The sequence below is a fragment of the Chenopodium album genome, chromosome 1, assembly GCF_948465745.1.
Source record: "Chenopodium album chromosome 1, dcCheAlbu1.1, whole genome shotgun sequence".
Lineage (NCBI taxonomy): Eukaryota > Viridiplantae > Streptophyta > Magnoliopsida > Caryophyllales > Amaranthaceae > Chenopodium > Chenopodium album.
Window position 1 is genome coordinate 960071 of NC_137834.1, and position 15961 is coordinate 976031.

General features: G+C 35.1%; 3 protein-coding genes and 1 pseudogene across 4 annotated transcripts; 3 read left to right on the forward strand and 1 right to left on the reverse strand.

Moving 5' to 3' along the window:
* The first annotated feature begins 479 nt into the window (after positions 1–479).
* Positions 480–2114, forward strand: LOC145639341 (pathogen-related protein-like). Its single transcript, XM_081690570.1, has 4 exons — positions 480–691; positions 955–1087; positions 1441–1742; positions 1849–2114. Exons 1-4 carry the CDS (start codon positions 554–556, stop codon positions 1990–1992), a joined length of 717 nt encoding a protein of 238 aa, XP_081546696.1. The 5' UTR covers positions 480–553; the 3' UTR covers positions 1993–2114.
* A 144-nt stretch (positions 2115–2258) lies between these two features.
* Positions 2259–3846, forward strand: LOC145639333 (F-box/kelch-repeat protein At3g06240-like). The gene has a single exon (XM_081690557.1). The coding sequence runs from the start codon at positions 2346–2348 to the stop codon at positions 3546–3548; it is 1203 nt and encodes a 400-aa protein (XP_081546683.1). The 5' UTR covers positions 2259–2345; the 3' UTR covers positions 3549–3846.
* Positions 3847–4497: 651 nt separating this feature from the next.
* On the forward strand, positions 4498–5649 carry LOC145563754 (F-box/kelch-repeat protein At3g06240-like). The gene has a single exon (XM_081624183.1). It carries the CDS (start codon positions 4498–4500, stop codon positions 5647–5649), a length of 1152 nt encoding a protein of 383 aa, XP_081480309.1.
* Positions 5650–5981: 332 nt separating this feature from the next.
* On the reverse strand, positions 5982–10798 carry LOC145613859 (agamous-like MADS-box protein AGL30; annotated as a pseudogene). Its single transcript, XR_014107047.1, has 12 exons — positions 10767–10798; positions 10521–10590; positions 9071–9256; positions 8216–8275; positions 8107–8125; positions 7932–7999; positions 7810–7825; positions 7646–7707; positions 7261–7477; positions 7008–7117; positions 6470–6823; positions 5982–6360 (listed from the first exon to the last, which is right to left on the reverse strand). The product of XR_014107047.1 is annotated as an agamous-like MADS-box protein AGL30 (transcript).
* Positions 10799–15961: the final 5163 nt, after the last annotated feature.

The window sequence follows — 15961 nt, forward strand, 5'->3', positions numbered from 1 at the left end:
GTTAGAAATTCACTCGAAGTTTTATAAGATCCTGTGATTGATTTTCATCACTCGCCTAATGGCTCTCTAAACACCGCACCAAATGAAAAAAAACTCGCCTAGTGGCTCTCTAAACACCAAATGTTTTTTTTTTTTTTTTTGATATTTATATGAAATAAATTTTAGGACGATGTTTAACACTTTAACGTCTACATACAGCTTATCCCCAAATCGAGTCACACCCTAAATGACTTTTCAGTATCCTGTGTTTGAGAGCAATTTTGGCTGCTAGCGTTCTCTAGTCAGCTTCATCGAAACTACCTTATATAAATAAATCAACAATTAGATTACAAATAAAAAAAGGATGTAGAAAGGTACACTATCGAATCTTTTAGTAAACAATTTGATATGGTACAAAAAAAAAAATCAACAAGGTTCCAAAAAAATAAAAATAAAAGTAATACTAGTACATGATTTGTTCTTGTAAGCCGAATCAAATTGACTAGTTGGTGATAAGTCTAACAACTCCATTATATAAACCTGAAACATAGTAGTGTTGTACTACAAACAGAAAATGGAGTCATCAACCGAGAAAGTAGACAAGTACCGTTCTTTTATGTATGGAGAAGGTGAGAAGAACACCACATGGGTGTTTGGAGCTCCTCCTAATTTCGATATCGTCGACAAGTTCTTTGAACAAGGCAGGACTAAGGTAACTTTCTTTCGTTGATATGTTGACTCGGATTTGATCTAAAATCCGACCCATTTAATACAAATGCCAAATAAACATGAGCAATTTGGCCAGCCAACCCCATAAACCAATACAACTCTTGAAAAACCGGCAAAAGATAAGTGAAGATTTTGTAAAACATGAATGTAGTACTAGAAATAATTCAAGGTTGTTGTATTCTTTACTTCGTAATTTTACACTTAAGTCAGTGTGTATCTTATGTTTAAGTCTTTGGTGATTACAAGATATGGCCTGCTGGTTCACTAGAAGAGAAAGTGCAAAATCTTGTGAAGACAATGGAAATGGAGCTCTTCCATAAGGCCAATCCCCAGGACTATAAATCCTTGGATGCTTCCAAATATACATTTAGCGTTAATGGTATCGCATTTCTACTTCACTTCTCGGCTTTATAATTCTTTTAATTGAAATCATCTAGCTAAAATACAACATATAATCTCAATATTGTAGACTAAAAGGAAAAAAAAAAAAAACAGAGTTATTAAGGTTCTTTTTATTTACATGGGTTTTGTTACATTGGAATATTACTTGAAAAGCCAAACACGGGTTTTGTTAGTTTCGTATTAATGTTTAGTTTTACCATAATGATTGGTGCATGGTGTGCACCTAAAGAGGGAGCTCTAACATCTTACATAGATATTCTAAGTTTTGCCTTTTATGGTTTATTTGATGAGCTAGTAATAATATTCTATGGTCTTAAACTCCAATGAAAGGAAGGAAGCCTTTAACATTGAAGGAAGTAGGCGAAATGGGTGGAGGATATAATGGGTTTCTACAAACTTCATTACCAGAGGAGTTACGCTTGTATGACCCAACAAAAGAGACTAGAGAATCAGCTCACCATCTCTTCAGAACTGCATTCCCTCGAGGGTTCGCCTTTGAGATCCTCCAAGTCTACTCGGGTCCACCGGTGATTGCTTATAAGTTCAGGCATTGGGCTTACATGGAAGGTCCTTTCAAAGGCCACCCTCCTACTGGAGAACTAGTTGAGTTATTTGGGTGTGCTATTTTTGAGGTAATTTTTTTAATATGACATCTTACTATGTTAGGCTACTAAAGTTGGACCAACCTAAATCATCCTTGGTTTTTCATAATTTGGCATGTTTTGTGTTTGTAAATAGGTGGATGAGCAGATGAGGATAATCAAAGTTGAGTTCTTCTATGATCGCGGCGAGCTGCTTAGTGCTCTTACAAAGGGTACTAAAGTGGATGATTCTGCTGCTGATATGAAGATGAGTTGCCCTTTTTTAAGTAAAACAGGTTAAAAAAACTGATGCAGCTGAATAAAATCAATACAGAAATTAGTTGGTCCAATGTTCAAGCAGGAAAAGATGCATTTCTGCTACTATGTAAACAACTTATTTCAATCTGTGCTGTATTTTCCATTCTTACTGATGTTTTGGTTTGAAAAAGAACTTTGCTTAGAAAAGGTCAACTGTAACAATAATCTTTACAATAACAGCAAAAAAAAAAAATCCATAAAATAATAGCAATGAATTTTAAGTGCTACTAAACAATTAGTTGGTCCAATGTTCAAGCAAGCAGATCTGGATACTCTGTCTAACATGTTCTGCTTTAAGTGCAAATTTGCTGTCAACAAATATATAAATAAAAACTGATGGTTGAACAAAGAATTCAAGCATTTTACAAAATGTCTGCTAAAAAAACTGAACAAGAAAATTTGAAAATGATTCCAGATGAGATCATAGTAGAGATATTCTCATGGCTACCTGCTAAATCCATTGGTCGATTTCGATGTGCATCAAAGCCATGGAGATCTCTTCTTACCCAACCCCAGTTCATCAAATCCCACTTGACTCGAACCAAACGTCTATCAACAGAAGAAGAATCACTCATCCTTGTTTCCAATGATTCTCACTGCCTCTACTCTATCCAGTTTAATAATGCCAACCTTATCGACGAATTAACCACTGTTTTAGCAACAAAGCTTACTTTTGATGATCACCGTTTTCTCCATTCTTCTTTACAACTAGCTTCTTGTGATGGGTTGACCATAGTTAAAGATGAGGAAGAAAAGTTTTTGCTGATGAATCCAACTACAAGGGAGATTAAGGTATTACCAAGCTCGCCTTATGCTCCTAATCCTCTTACTTGTGGACTTGGGTATGATTCAGTTAATGAAGATTATAAGGTAGTTATGATTTCTCATAGTGGCAGTGCTGATGCTCAGATGCTTGTTAGTGTTTATTCTGTTAGAAATGGTACTTGGAAAAGTGTTGAAAATTCCTCGTTCGATCATAGTGAATCCAATTACACTTCTGTTGTTTCTGTTGATGGATATATAAATTGGGTAGCTTATAGGCCTTCAGATGATATGTATGCTATTGCAGCATTTGATTTGGAGAAAGAGGTCTTTCAGGAAGTGCCACTTTCTAGTTTGGTTGATGATGATGATGACAAGTCCGTGTCAGACGATTCTGAAGAAGTTTCAGATGCTGATAGTGAGGAGTTTGAGTTCGATCAGCTGACTAAACTAGGAGGATGTCTCTGTGCCTATCCTTCAAGTATTTCGGACACTTGTCATGAGATATTTGTCGCGATGATGAAAGAATATGGTGTCAAGGAATCTTGGACTAAAATCTTTGTAAGTAACTTTGATGCTGAGATTAGGCCTCTGTGTTTGTTGGGAAAGAAACAACTGGTGCTGGTGCTGGATGAGCAGACAACTGGTGAGACATTGGTGATGTACGATTTGGAAGAACGAACTGTCAAGGATATTGTAATTCATGGCATTCCGGAGAGATTTGGTGTTGGAGGGAGCTTCATGGAAAGCCTTGTCTCGCCTCATTGCAGCAACTAAGCTGTAAGAGAATGTTAGGCTTTACTTCCTTCAGAGCAATATGTTTCTCTTGCTTGATTGTGAGATTTCTTGTTGCCTAGTTTCTTTAAAACAAAGTTGTTCTTTTATCATTTCGAGTCACATTACTATTTATATTTTCTTAGGCCATAACAAGTTCTCTTTAGGTGATTTGTAAGTGTCAGTGTGACATGTTTATTGATGCTTCTGGTGCTGTATTGCACCTCTTGTGCTGCACATTTGAGAATTCAAGTTGCAGGTTCATTTCTGCTATAATAAATATTACTGTACTTTTTATCAAGGAGATTGATAATTCTGAGCAAATTAATGAATGTAATTTGTACATTTTTATAAGAAACACCTGTTACTGTCAGGGCAGTCTTGAGCTGAGTGTAGAATATTGATATGGCATCCGAATAAGGGGTAGTCAGAGAAGACGTGGATAGTGTTAGAGTATGCATCATCTGCCAGACACTTTGTAAAATTTATAATGGGAAATTGGAAATACAAGTAGAATACATGTCTTTACGCCATATAATTAAGTAGCATTTTGCCTCAATCAGACTGTAAAGGGCTTAATATTGGAAATACAAGGCGGAAGCTTAATTAGAATACCTATTAAAATCAGATCTCAATATCTTATGGAACCGAAAAGGAAGCTATAAGCCTCGAACTACTTGAGTTATACCTCATTCTTATTTATAGACATGATGATATTTACGACTTTGCCATACTATTTGTTGTAAAATAAGAAAAACCTACGCGCCAAGAGTTATTCATTAAAATATGACCAAATATTAAACCATCATGGTACACGTTGAGTCGTTGATGCTTCTAATAAGTATTTGTTTTTGTGTGCGAATTTGCTATTAAAAAATTGAAGATTGACATTGAATTTTAGCATTTTACAAAATTTCTGGGAAAAAAAATCGAACAAGAAGAAGAATTGAAGATGTTTCCAGAAGAGATCATAGTAGAGATATTCTCATGGCTACCTGCTAAATCCATTGGTCGATTTCGATGCGCGTCAAAGCCATGGAAATTTCTTCTATCCCAACCCCAGTTCATCAAAACCCATCTAGATCGAACCAAACATCGCCCAATTGTAGAAGAATCACTCATTCTTTTATCCCCTGAATCTGGTTCACTCTATTCTACCCAGTTGAATAATGCCCACCACCTGCTCGACGAAATTACCCTTTTTGCTAAAAAACTCACTTTTGATGATCATCGTTTTACTTTCTTCTATCATCGATTGGTTTCTTGTGATGGGTTGATCTTAGTTTCTAATGATGACAAAAAATTGCTGCTAATTAATCCAACTACAAGAGAGATTAAGGAAATGCCGAGTTTGAGCTTGCTTTTTGATCTTAAACCTCTTTCTTTTGGACTTGGTTATGATTCAGTTAATGATGATTATAAGGTAGTTTTGATTTCTTGTATTGAAAAAACCTTTGATGCTCAGATGTTTGTTCATGTTTATTCTGTTAGAAATGGTACTTGGAAGAGAGTTGATGATTCACCGTTCAAACATTTCCCATTCGAGGACACCTCTGCTGTTTTTGTTGATGGGTTTATCCATTGGGTTGCTATGAGCTCTGATCGCTCATTCGTTATTGCAGCATTTGATTTGGTGGATGAGAAGTTTTACGAAGTACCGCTTTCGAGTTTGGCTGATACTGACAAGGTTGACAGTGAGGAGTCTGAATCAGATTATTCTGAAGTTTCTGATTCTGATAACACTGATGAAGAGTTTATGTTTGATGACCTTGTCGTACTTGGAGGGTGTCTTTGTGCTTTTCCTTTATGTATTTCTGATACATGTCATAACTTATTTGTTGCAACGATGAAAGAATATGGTGCCGAGGAATCATGGACTAAAATCCCAATCAAGTACTCTGATTCCGAGATTAGGCCTTTGTGTTTGTTGGGGAAGGAACAAATGGTGATGATGATTTGTAGGAGAATTAATGAGGTATTGGTGGTGTACAATATGAAAGAAGCGACTTTAAAGGATATAGTAGTTCATGGCTTTCCCGGTAAGATTGGTGTTGGAGGGAGCTACTTTGAGAGCCTTGTCTCGCCTCATGCCTCATTGCAGTAATGAAGCTGTGACTACTCTGTGAGAGAAGGTTAGGCTGTTCTTACTACGGAGCACGTACATGGCAGTTAAGTAGTATGTACCTCTTGTTTAAGTTATATTACAGTGTATTTCCTTCATGATTGTGGAATTTCTTGTTGCCATGTTTCTATGTTATATGTATGACAGTAATTTCATTGCTTATGAGAACCTTGCCTGAATAAAATGAAATCTGGATTCATAATTTCTTGGCATCTATCACTGCCATCTGTTTACTACTAGGAATAAAATGAAATCTGGATTCATAATTTCTTAGCAAATGCGAAATGTATTTCTTTATACTATGCAAACAGCAATTCTTTACACTATACGTTACTTTCATTTCGAGTTCTGTGTACCAATAGCTGATGCTTTATGTAGTAATTACATCAGTCTGAAAGATTATAATGTAGAGTAGGCTATTCATTCATTCCTAAAAACTATGATGCAAATTTATTTATCTAATACAGAAGTGCTCGAGGTGCAAATCACCTCAGCAACATTCACTTATATTGGGGTGTACAATCGCCCATAGTAGAGTTATATGTATATAGTAAATAAGGAGTAGGATCAGAAAGAATGTCAACTACTCAAGTATTATGAGGAGTATTGTCGAATAGTAGATGATTGGAATCTCCTGTCATTCTTTCGTACATAGATGGCATTGCAGGAGCAGGAACAACTGATTTCTGCCACCAAAATGAAAAATATTACAGTAATTAGAAGAGCAGGAAGATGGTGTTAAAATGAAAAATTTCTCCGAATGAAGGTGGAAAACAAAAGCAGGGAGAAGACGGAAAATACCTGGTAGTTAGAAAGGTCTCCATATCCAAAATCAGCAGGAGTATCTGGTGGAAAGTTATTGCTGGTATCATGGTACGGGAAGGTTTGCTGATAATTTTTACCAGCATCATAAACAAGAGTGTTTTGTCGTTGGTCCAAACCTAGCATAGCCTGAAGATTACTATTATCACCTGGCATATTGAGACCATACGGAAGATATGAATACATCCCGCCAAATTGAAGCCCCTGAAATGCATCCTGACCAATGTTGTCTATCCCACTTAGTTGGCCGGGGCTGTTTGCCTCCGACTTACTACTTGTGCTTGGACAACCAAAATAGCTTCCAGAAGTAGAACCAGTGCAGCTCTCTATATCCCTGGCAATGCAAATACAATGGAAATTGGATTATTATCTTAAAGAACAGATGTGCCTTTCAGAATGGACAGTAAAATTTGTGCAGGCATTGATTATCCAAAATTAATGTCTGGGTTTTGTAAATCAAAAGTTTTACACTAAAAAATGTGAGTTTCTTTGTGAAAAGTATTCATACTATATCTGACCTTTGGGTAGGTAACTTTGGCTCCTGAATAAGAGCCATATTCTGAAAACTATCACTTGGGGTCCATAATAAGGGCTGAAGCTGTTGTCCACCATTTGATTGAAAGGGCAGCTGCATGCTCTCTTTTAACTGCGAAACGATAGATAACAAGCATTTACTGTAACTTTTTCGATATGGTTGAAAGATTAAGGGGAGAGAAGAAAAGGTGATCAAAGCTCCCAAAAACTTTTCTCAAGGTGAATGGAAAACATTACCTCATTCTCCAGGGCCAAACGACGCCTCTTTTGAAAATTTTCCTGCAATTTTTTAAAGTATTTAGTACTTTATCTAGAGTTTGTCAAGGAAAATATGAGTTCTTAGTTGAGGAGGATTACCTTTTCCCTTTGAATTTGGCCAAGTGACTTCTCAAGTGAATCTTCCATTTGCATCAGAAGTCCAAAATCACTGACACAATCAGGGTTCGTCCAATACCTAAAGGCAATTTCATAAATTAGATAAATGTAACATTTAAAAACAATACTCTGAACAATATACAACCAGAAGTTGTGGCTGGGGGAAGATGCAGAAGAGTACAGAATTTGAACATGATCAGGTAGCTATATACACCCAGAAGCAGCGCGAGGAGGTTTGAAATATTACCATAGTCTTTCATGGATCTCGGCTATTCTTGTTTGTAGTCTAGAAGCCTGGTCAGTCACATCCTGTGGAAAACAATTTTCTAAAGAACCGACCCTGGTTCAAATATTAAAATATGTGCATATCATATCATAGATAATCATTAAGTACCTGGGTTCCATGCATACCTTAATTGTTGGTTTACTGGTGAAGGAAAAGAAAACACGTTGAAATTAGGAAGGCGAAAAGGAAAAGTATGCATGTATTACAACAATTCCAGCATAGGAAAACAAGAAAAATCGGATTGTACCTTGAATCAAGAAAATCTTCTATATTTACATCATGTTCGGACTTCTTCCTGTATGCTTTCTTCAGTGCCTAGACTTTCAAAGAAGAAACATGAAGCTCTTAAGCAGGCAAAGCTTGCAGCTGTACATTAACACTAAGAAAATCAACAATTGAAGTGTATTGGATGCAAGGCTTACTTCAAGACCTTCCAGCTTTCTGTTTCAGTTCAGAGAACAAGGAAAGATAGCTAGGTTAGTATGCATGTAACGAACTTTATTATCAATTTGACAAACATTCAATTCATACCTTTTTGTCCTCTCCTGTGGAGGTAACTGATTAAGCCTTGCAATAACCTCCTCGATGCTGCTACGTAAGAAAAAGTGTGCTCAGAAACCGAGTAGTTACAATCTAAAATCAACTCCGTAACACTTTATTTAACAGTGATCTGATTATTTCTGTCTGAAATCTCAGAAACCTTAGACCGAAAGTGTAAAGATCATAAGAAACAACATTTTTTGCCTCAAGGAAGAAGCACAATAATTGTAGCATCAATGCAAAACAAAAAAATGTATGTCAAAGAACATAAATAATGATTGTTTGAAGAATACTAACTACAATAGGCAACTCTGAGTATCCTACTTTCTGTTTCGGCATCATCAAATTATCTTCTCTGTATGTTTGTTTTAACTTTGTACTATCAATGCAGACTTGCAGTTTTCTAGGCCATCGTGTACTATATGGCAAATCAACTTGGTTAGCACTGATGCAATCCTCAGAGATATGGAAAGTAAAAGATTGGATGAAGATCATTAGGTTACTAAATTGTCACAAATTAAGGAACCATAAAACCTCAACTGTAAAGTTCTCTGTTACAACCTTAATGCACACAAAGTTCTTAACACTTCTATTCGACGATTATAAGAATACACAATGATATCAGGTTGGTCAAACAGTATCTATCAAGTGGATAGAGTAATAGGCCTTTCTGCATAAACCAGAAACACCAAAGTACCAAACACAGGCTGATTATAATTTGGTCAGTAATTCTCACATAAGAAAATAGGCAACAAGCAAACCTAGTATGTAATTACAATGACTAATGACTGTTAAAATGCAGCAAATTATGCATACACCAAAAATGACATAAACTGTTATAAGTACCTGTGCTTTCCACAACATAAACTAGGTTTGCCACCCGGTGAGAACATGACAAGGGCAAGGTCTATATCACACAATATAGACAGCTCTTGCGCCTTTTTCAGGATTCCATGTTTCCGTTTAGAATAAGTGGCTTGACGGCTGCTTGCATTCTCTAGTCTCTTTATATCCAGCTTAACCTTTCCCATCCTGCATCATTTACCATAAAAAAAAATAAAATTTCTTCAGATTAACCAGTGAACATCTTAGTTTCTGCCCTGAAATTAAAATGTATCAACTCAACCATCCATTAACTGAGAAAGCTGCAATACATCAACATTTCATATGGCTTAATCAACAGTTCCCATTAAATATCCATGTTTCGATATGCACCACAAGATAAGCTAACCAAGAAAGACATAAACACAATAACATCATCCCAATGCCTCTAATATAACAGGCTTAACAGTGATCCTGTTCTGATGTATGCAGCCTTATCCCTCCGATAGCAGAGAGACTAGTACCCGAAAATGAAACTAACATAGTCAAGGGTCGAACAAGAGTTGAGGATTTGTCTTGCTTGCTAGCAATAACCACATTGTAAGTGGGAAAGGCCACCTTGTCAAAAGATTATGATGGGAACAACCTTCAAGAATAGGCGAGTTCTATAACTAAATGTTAACTTCATCTGTATGAGCTTCATAGCAGTGTCTAACATTTACCATATCTTGTCAACCCAGAAGCCTTAAGGCCACATTGTCAAGTCATAAGATGATGAAAACCTTCTTTAAAAAAGGTCGAGTTTTGTAGCTAGCTAAATGTTACGAATCTAACATCTACATTAACCTGTCAACCCATAAATCAGAAGGCCACATTGTCGAGTCATGAGATGAGATGATACAATAAGAACAACCCTTTAAAAAGGCGAGTTTTAAATGTTACCAATCTAACATCTACCTTTACCTTGTCAACCTATAGACAGGAAGGCTATATTGTTAAGTCATGAGATGATCTAATAAGAACAACCCTTTAATAAGGCGAGTTTTAAATGTTACCAGTGGTGAATCTACCTTAACATTGTCGACCAATATTGTTGAGTAATGAAATGATAATCCTTTTAAAATCTCGAATTCTAGAGGCAACCTTGTCAACTTGACCTTTGATATTATATCAACATCGTTCAAATTTAAACCCAATTGACACTTCAAAATTTTGCCATGAAAACGTTGATTTATTTTTTCTTTTTATAAACTAACGCTTCCATTTAAGTCCATCCTTGATGTATTTATCCTAATCCAAACAACATATTTTGTTACCCTTTTTCATAAACATGATCAGAAAACTATAATGTCAAAATACACAATAAATAAATTATATGTATACCTAATAACCCAAACAAATCATTCAATAATAATTCAATTAAAAAAAAATTGAATGATTATAAAATAAAAAAAAAAAACAATTAAAAGAATACCCAGAAAAGGAAATACGAGATTGAGTGCAACAAAACGAAATCCAAAAATCTGGGATGAGAGACAAGCACACTGTTAAACGGAAAAATGGATATAAAATTAGTTAGCGAGTAAATACAATTATTTAGAAACCGAGGGAGTAATTTATTAAATCTAAAGCGGGTTTAAAAAGAGTGAGTGAAAGATGGGGGATGGGTTATGCTACAAATTCGGGTCATCCAGAAAAAGCGGGAGGATCGGGATCATACTTTCTCTCTTCATTGAATCCACTTTACGTTGCTCTTCCACCTTTCATTTTTCCAACTAAAAGCTGGATTCTTGTAATTTTTAAATTATATAGATAACAAAGAAAAGGATAACTAATGATGCTACATGATTTGGAAGGCTATGAATCCTATGATTAAAGTTAATAAATTAATTTTTTAATATTTTTATTAATATAAAAAAGTTATTACGGGATAAATGATATGAACAAAATTTGATCTCACTTTTAATAACTAACTAGACTAGTTGCTCACATTGATAAGAACTTTTTATTATTCATCATTCACCCTGATCTAAATAAATGTACTCCATAGTCCATACTAGAGGAATCAAAACCAACTCGACCCAAAACACACAATCCACGATTTGACCTGAGAAATTCACGATCAACCTTGATATGTGATCAGCCTGAACTCAACCCAGATCTAAATTTGACTCAACTCAATACCACACCAACATGACCCGACTTGAATTCTAACCAACACTAGTTTGACCAGACCTAACAGATACTCGATTTAATTTGATATGTATGTTTTGACTCGACCTGAATTTAATTCGACATGATTTCAAACCAAACATAATTTTAAACTTAACCTATTATTGATAAGTCATGATTAATTTGATTTAGTTTGGCTTAAAGATAAAATTGATACAAGAACTAATAATCTAACTAAATAACTAATAAGTGTTAATGATACGATATGAAAAATGATATATCAATGACCCCAATAGTGACTCAATAGTAAGGTAATAACTCAATAATTACTCTGGTTAAACGTTAAGGGGTCGTTTGGTTCGTACGAAGAGAATGGAATAGAATGGAATGAAAATACCTTATTTTTGCTTTGTTGTTTGTTTTAAAAACAAAGGGAATCAATCCCACATTCCCACCACCAAACCACCACCCCCACAGCCACCACATATTTCAATTTTGTATATTTTCCAGCCAAGAAATCGATCGCCGCCCTTCGCCAGCCCTCCACCACCCCTCGCCGCCGTTCGCCATCCCTCTCCCACCCCTCGCTGGCCCCACCACGACACATCTTCCCTCGAAAAACCTACCTTAAGCAAGAAAAAACCCTAAAAACTCCCCTCCTTCCCCGTAAAACCGCTAAACTACCTTCCCACCACCCTCGAAACCCTAGGAGGCTCGTCTGGTGGTTTTACGGGGAGGGAGGTGAGTTTTTAGGGTTTTCGGGGGGCTGGGTGAAGAGTTACGAGGGGAGGGAAGGCAATAGAGGTGCAGCGCGGTGGTCGGGGAAGGTGTAGCGGTGGTCGAGGGAGGCTCGGCGGTGGTCGGGGGAGGCTCGGCCGTGGTCAGGGTAGGGACGGTGGTGGTCTGGGCTGGTTTTCTGGTGGTGTTGGTAGGTGTGAAGGTGGTGATGTGGTGGTGTGAATGTGGGTAGGGAAAGGGAATGGGAAAGTCTAGGGGGTGGGGAATGGAGTTGGAAGGATTTGGGGTAATGAGGAGGGTAAAGGGAATGAATAAAAGTACTAAATAAACATCAACAAAGGGAATCGGGCCAGTTGATTCCCATCCCCTTTTCTGATTACCCCAAACCAAACGGCCTCTAACCTTATTTCAATATTAAATTTGATCAATCCGACCCATATTCTACCAAATCTGAAAAGGATAGAATTTGAAAATTGAATTGACCTAATGAATCAACCTTATCCTAATAAAACTGAGTTGAACTTAAATTGAACCGAAATCAATCGAATTGGAATCAACCTAACCCTGAATATTCTCATAAATAATTATGTTTTATTTTTGGCGCACTAGCCCAACTATTTACTACATTCGTTTCTTTTTGTGTATGAGAGATATCTCATGTGGTTAGAATTTCCCACCTGATTTTAGTTGTTCTTGAGACTGTTTCTTATCACCGTCCCCTTGTGGCCCTCGAAGCACCAAAAGAAAAAAGACAAAAAAATTATTTTTTATTTGTTATAATATTGATATTTACAATCTCAAATGTATGTAATTGATGATCGTGAATATATTCAATTAAATTTTCATACAGTTATAAAATAAAATACTCCGTAGACATTCATCTCAAAACGAATTTAACAATATCCCACACATGATATGATTTTTAATCTTTATAATGGCTTTCGTTCATAGTCAAAGTTTTTAAAAGTTAACCACAAAATTCGAGTGAGGGAATATATTACTTATATAAAAGTAGTTAATTTTTTATTTTTATTTTTTTTTTAAGTAGCGAGAAAAACTCAAAAACATGTCTATTCTAGAGGCAAAGAAACATTAAATGTAGAACAAGCAAAATAAAACGTAGTAATAATAAAACGTAGTAATAATAACGATATAATAAGCATATACTCGTAGTATAAGCGAGCTTATTAATAGAGCAAAAGACCATTTTCAGAACTTTTCTGCAAGCATATTCATCTTTGTACGAACGATACATAACCACAAAATTTATAGAGGAGCAACAGAAATTATTCACTCCCTCCGATCCGGCTCAGCAGGGTCAGGCTCATCATATTGATCTGATGCCATTGTTCGTTATTAATGCACCAATAAATAAATCCATCGTTCACGACATTATATAAACTCGGAGGTTTAATTATCTACTTTTAGATACATTCGGGACAAAATATAACGTGAATCATATTATTTTCAAAACTCGAGGGTGCGTGAATTCACCTAGTTTTAGAAACATTTAATAGCTTATCTTGATTGTGTGGACTTAGAATCTGTTCTGTTCAACTTAATTTCAATTCAGTTTCAATCTATTCAATTCAGCTATATACAGAGATACATACTTTGTTTGGGCAAGGGCTAATACATACTTAGCTTGCTCAACCTTGAAAGCTATGTACTGTTGTAGTTAAACGATGAGCTACAAAATTCCCTTCCTTTTTCACATGAGACCGATCGATCCACATATTCAAAGGAAGAGCTAACAAATAAAATGTTATTCGAAATATTGTCTATTGGATCGCCATGCACTTAACTTATTAGAATTTAGAACTTACTTTTTATCTTTGACTTTGAAATAAATGAAAATAAGATAAGATGAACATATCTTAATAAACTTTTTTCTAACCAAACTTTATTTTTAAATCTAGGTATGTAGTAACAACCCCTACATATATGTTCGAACATGAGTAATCTCAATCTGATCCTCGCATGCATTTGGTAATTCAAACATAAACTAGATATTGAACTTAGTAATTGATAAACCTTTCATTCATTTTTTTTTATTGTCGCTGGAATCATGAGGAAAGCTCTAACCACTTGAGATATCCAATTATCCATCACTCTCACTGTTTTTCCTTCAAATCATACAAAGACCAAAATTTAACCCAAAGTTAGACAATTATACATAGTATACTATACAATGTTCATAGTATAAGAAACCTTTGTCAAACAAAAAAAAAGGGAGAATTAAAGATTTCATATAATTCTATGATATTATATGTTCATGATAAGTTTCATTTTCCATAACTACTTTGTATGTCAAGTACCAAGTAATTATTTGAGATTTGTATGTGGATTATTTCTATTATGATCATCGATTTCTTATACCATGCCGACGTCATAATAATAAAATTAAATCAATGTAATAATGACACTGAATATTTCTGGGATTCTTTATAAAAGTTGTTTGCCACTTTAATATATTTTCTTTCTTGTACGTCCGGCCTATAATTTCTCAACAAATTATTCAATCATACACTGCACACTAGTATAATACTTCTGTGTAGTACGTACATTAATTTTATTCACTAGAGTAACGTTAAACCTTTCATTCTATGTCCTATATACTAGTCGTTGCTTGATTATAGTTGATGAAAATTGGAGCTTAATTATTGTGCTCATGGCCTCATGCCAATGCGGATATGGGCTAACCAAAGTCGATTTTGACTCGATCATATACCAAAGTCGGCTATGTCAAACAATGCGTGGAGGATGCAATACATACAATTGCACGTACCTCCACTCTGGCTTGCATTTAAATATTAATACATGCATGTGTTTGTATAAATAGATATAGATATAGATAGATTAAAGGTCTTTTTTAATACTAAAATGATGTGATATGTACCTAAGAGCATCATATAACATATCATACTTAGCTTGAAAATAATTGAAAGAAGAAGAAAACAACTTTAGATTATTATTATGGTTCAAAACGGTCCCAACCAAATAACCATATCTAGATGCAATAGGTCAAAAATTATACTTCTTTTTTTGGGTCAATTATCATCAACAATTCTGCAAGACAAACGTGTGTATGCCATTGAAACTCAATAAATTCTCTAGCCAGTACCATAGTACAACCTGAAATTTAGTGCTATAATAAACAATGCATGGTAAAGAAAAAAAACATTTCATATGATAGATATTTCACCACAATAGTATGATATTGCAATATCACAAGTTGGATGAAGAAAAGTTTGGCAGTTTATGTTTGGCTCTTTAGTTGGCCCAATTCATTTATAATAATAATGGGCTACCAATATTGTCTTAGATAATTTAATTCAAACTGCAAAAAATATGAAAAAAGAGTACTAAAATGAAATATAAATTAATTATAAACTGTCAAGCATATAATTTTGCCTCTAACAGTTTGCTGTTTTCATTGGCCCATATATCACATGTCTAAAATTAACTCTTTATATTTATTTACTATGTATATATAAATAAATAAAAAAGGACTTGATGAGAAAACTCAAAAATAATTGTTGTATATATATTACTTGGCACAAATGCAGTGAGTGTGTACTCCAGATGAAAATGAAATATTAATAACACCGAGTATTGGTTTCTGAGCTGTGAAATGGATAGTTACATAATCAATGTTCCCCTTTTTAAAACTTACATAAATAGATGTTGGCGAATATTTATACTGGTCCTATTTATGAGCTATTGAAACCAACCATTCAACCCTAATGGGGCCAATTAGGACCATTGAGTCAAATTAGTACTAACATTTGTGTGTTGGTTTTCCGCCTTTGTTCATATAGGAAGATACATACTCTCTCCGGCCCTTTTCAATACTACAGATTGTGGTAGCTAGCTTGTTTTCATTTTATATACTTACTTCATTCACTTATAGTTGCTAAAAATTGATTAAAAGTAGGAGCTGAGAGTTGTATGTCAAACGGTTTCAACAAAAAGTAAATGGAGATAATACTGTGTATTTTGTAA

Excerpts from the sequence above, each read along its gene's own strand:
- LOC145639341 (XM_081690570.1), top strand. The coding sequence starts at position 554 with ATGGAGTCATCAACCGAGAAAGTAGACAAGTACCGTTCTTTTATGTAT. Across the intron at positions 1,088-1,440 it reads ATATACATTTAGCGTTAATG|GAAGGAAGCCTTTAACATTG; the intron begins GTATCGCATTTC and ends CTCCAATGAAAG. Across the intron at positions 1,743-1,848 it reads TTGGGTGTGCTATTTTTGAG|GTGGATGAGCAGATGAGGAT; the intron begins GTAATTTTTTTA and ends GTTTGTAAATAG.
- LOC145639333 (XM_081690557.1), top strand. The coding sequence starts at position 2,346 with ATGGTTGAACAAAGAATTCAAGCATTTTACAAAATGTCTGCTAAAAAA.
- LOC145563754 (XM_081624183.1), top strand. The coding sequence starts at position 4,498 with ATGTTTCCAGAAGAGATCATAGTAGAGATATTCTCATGGCTACCTGCT.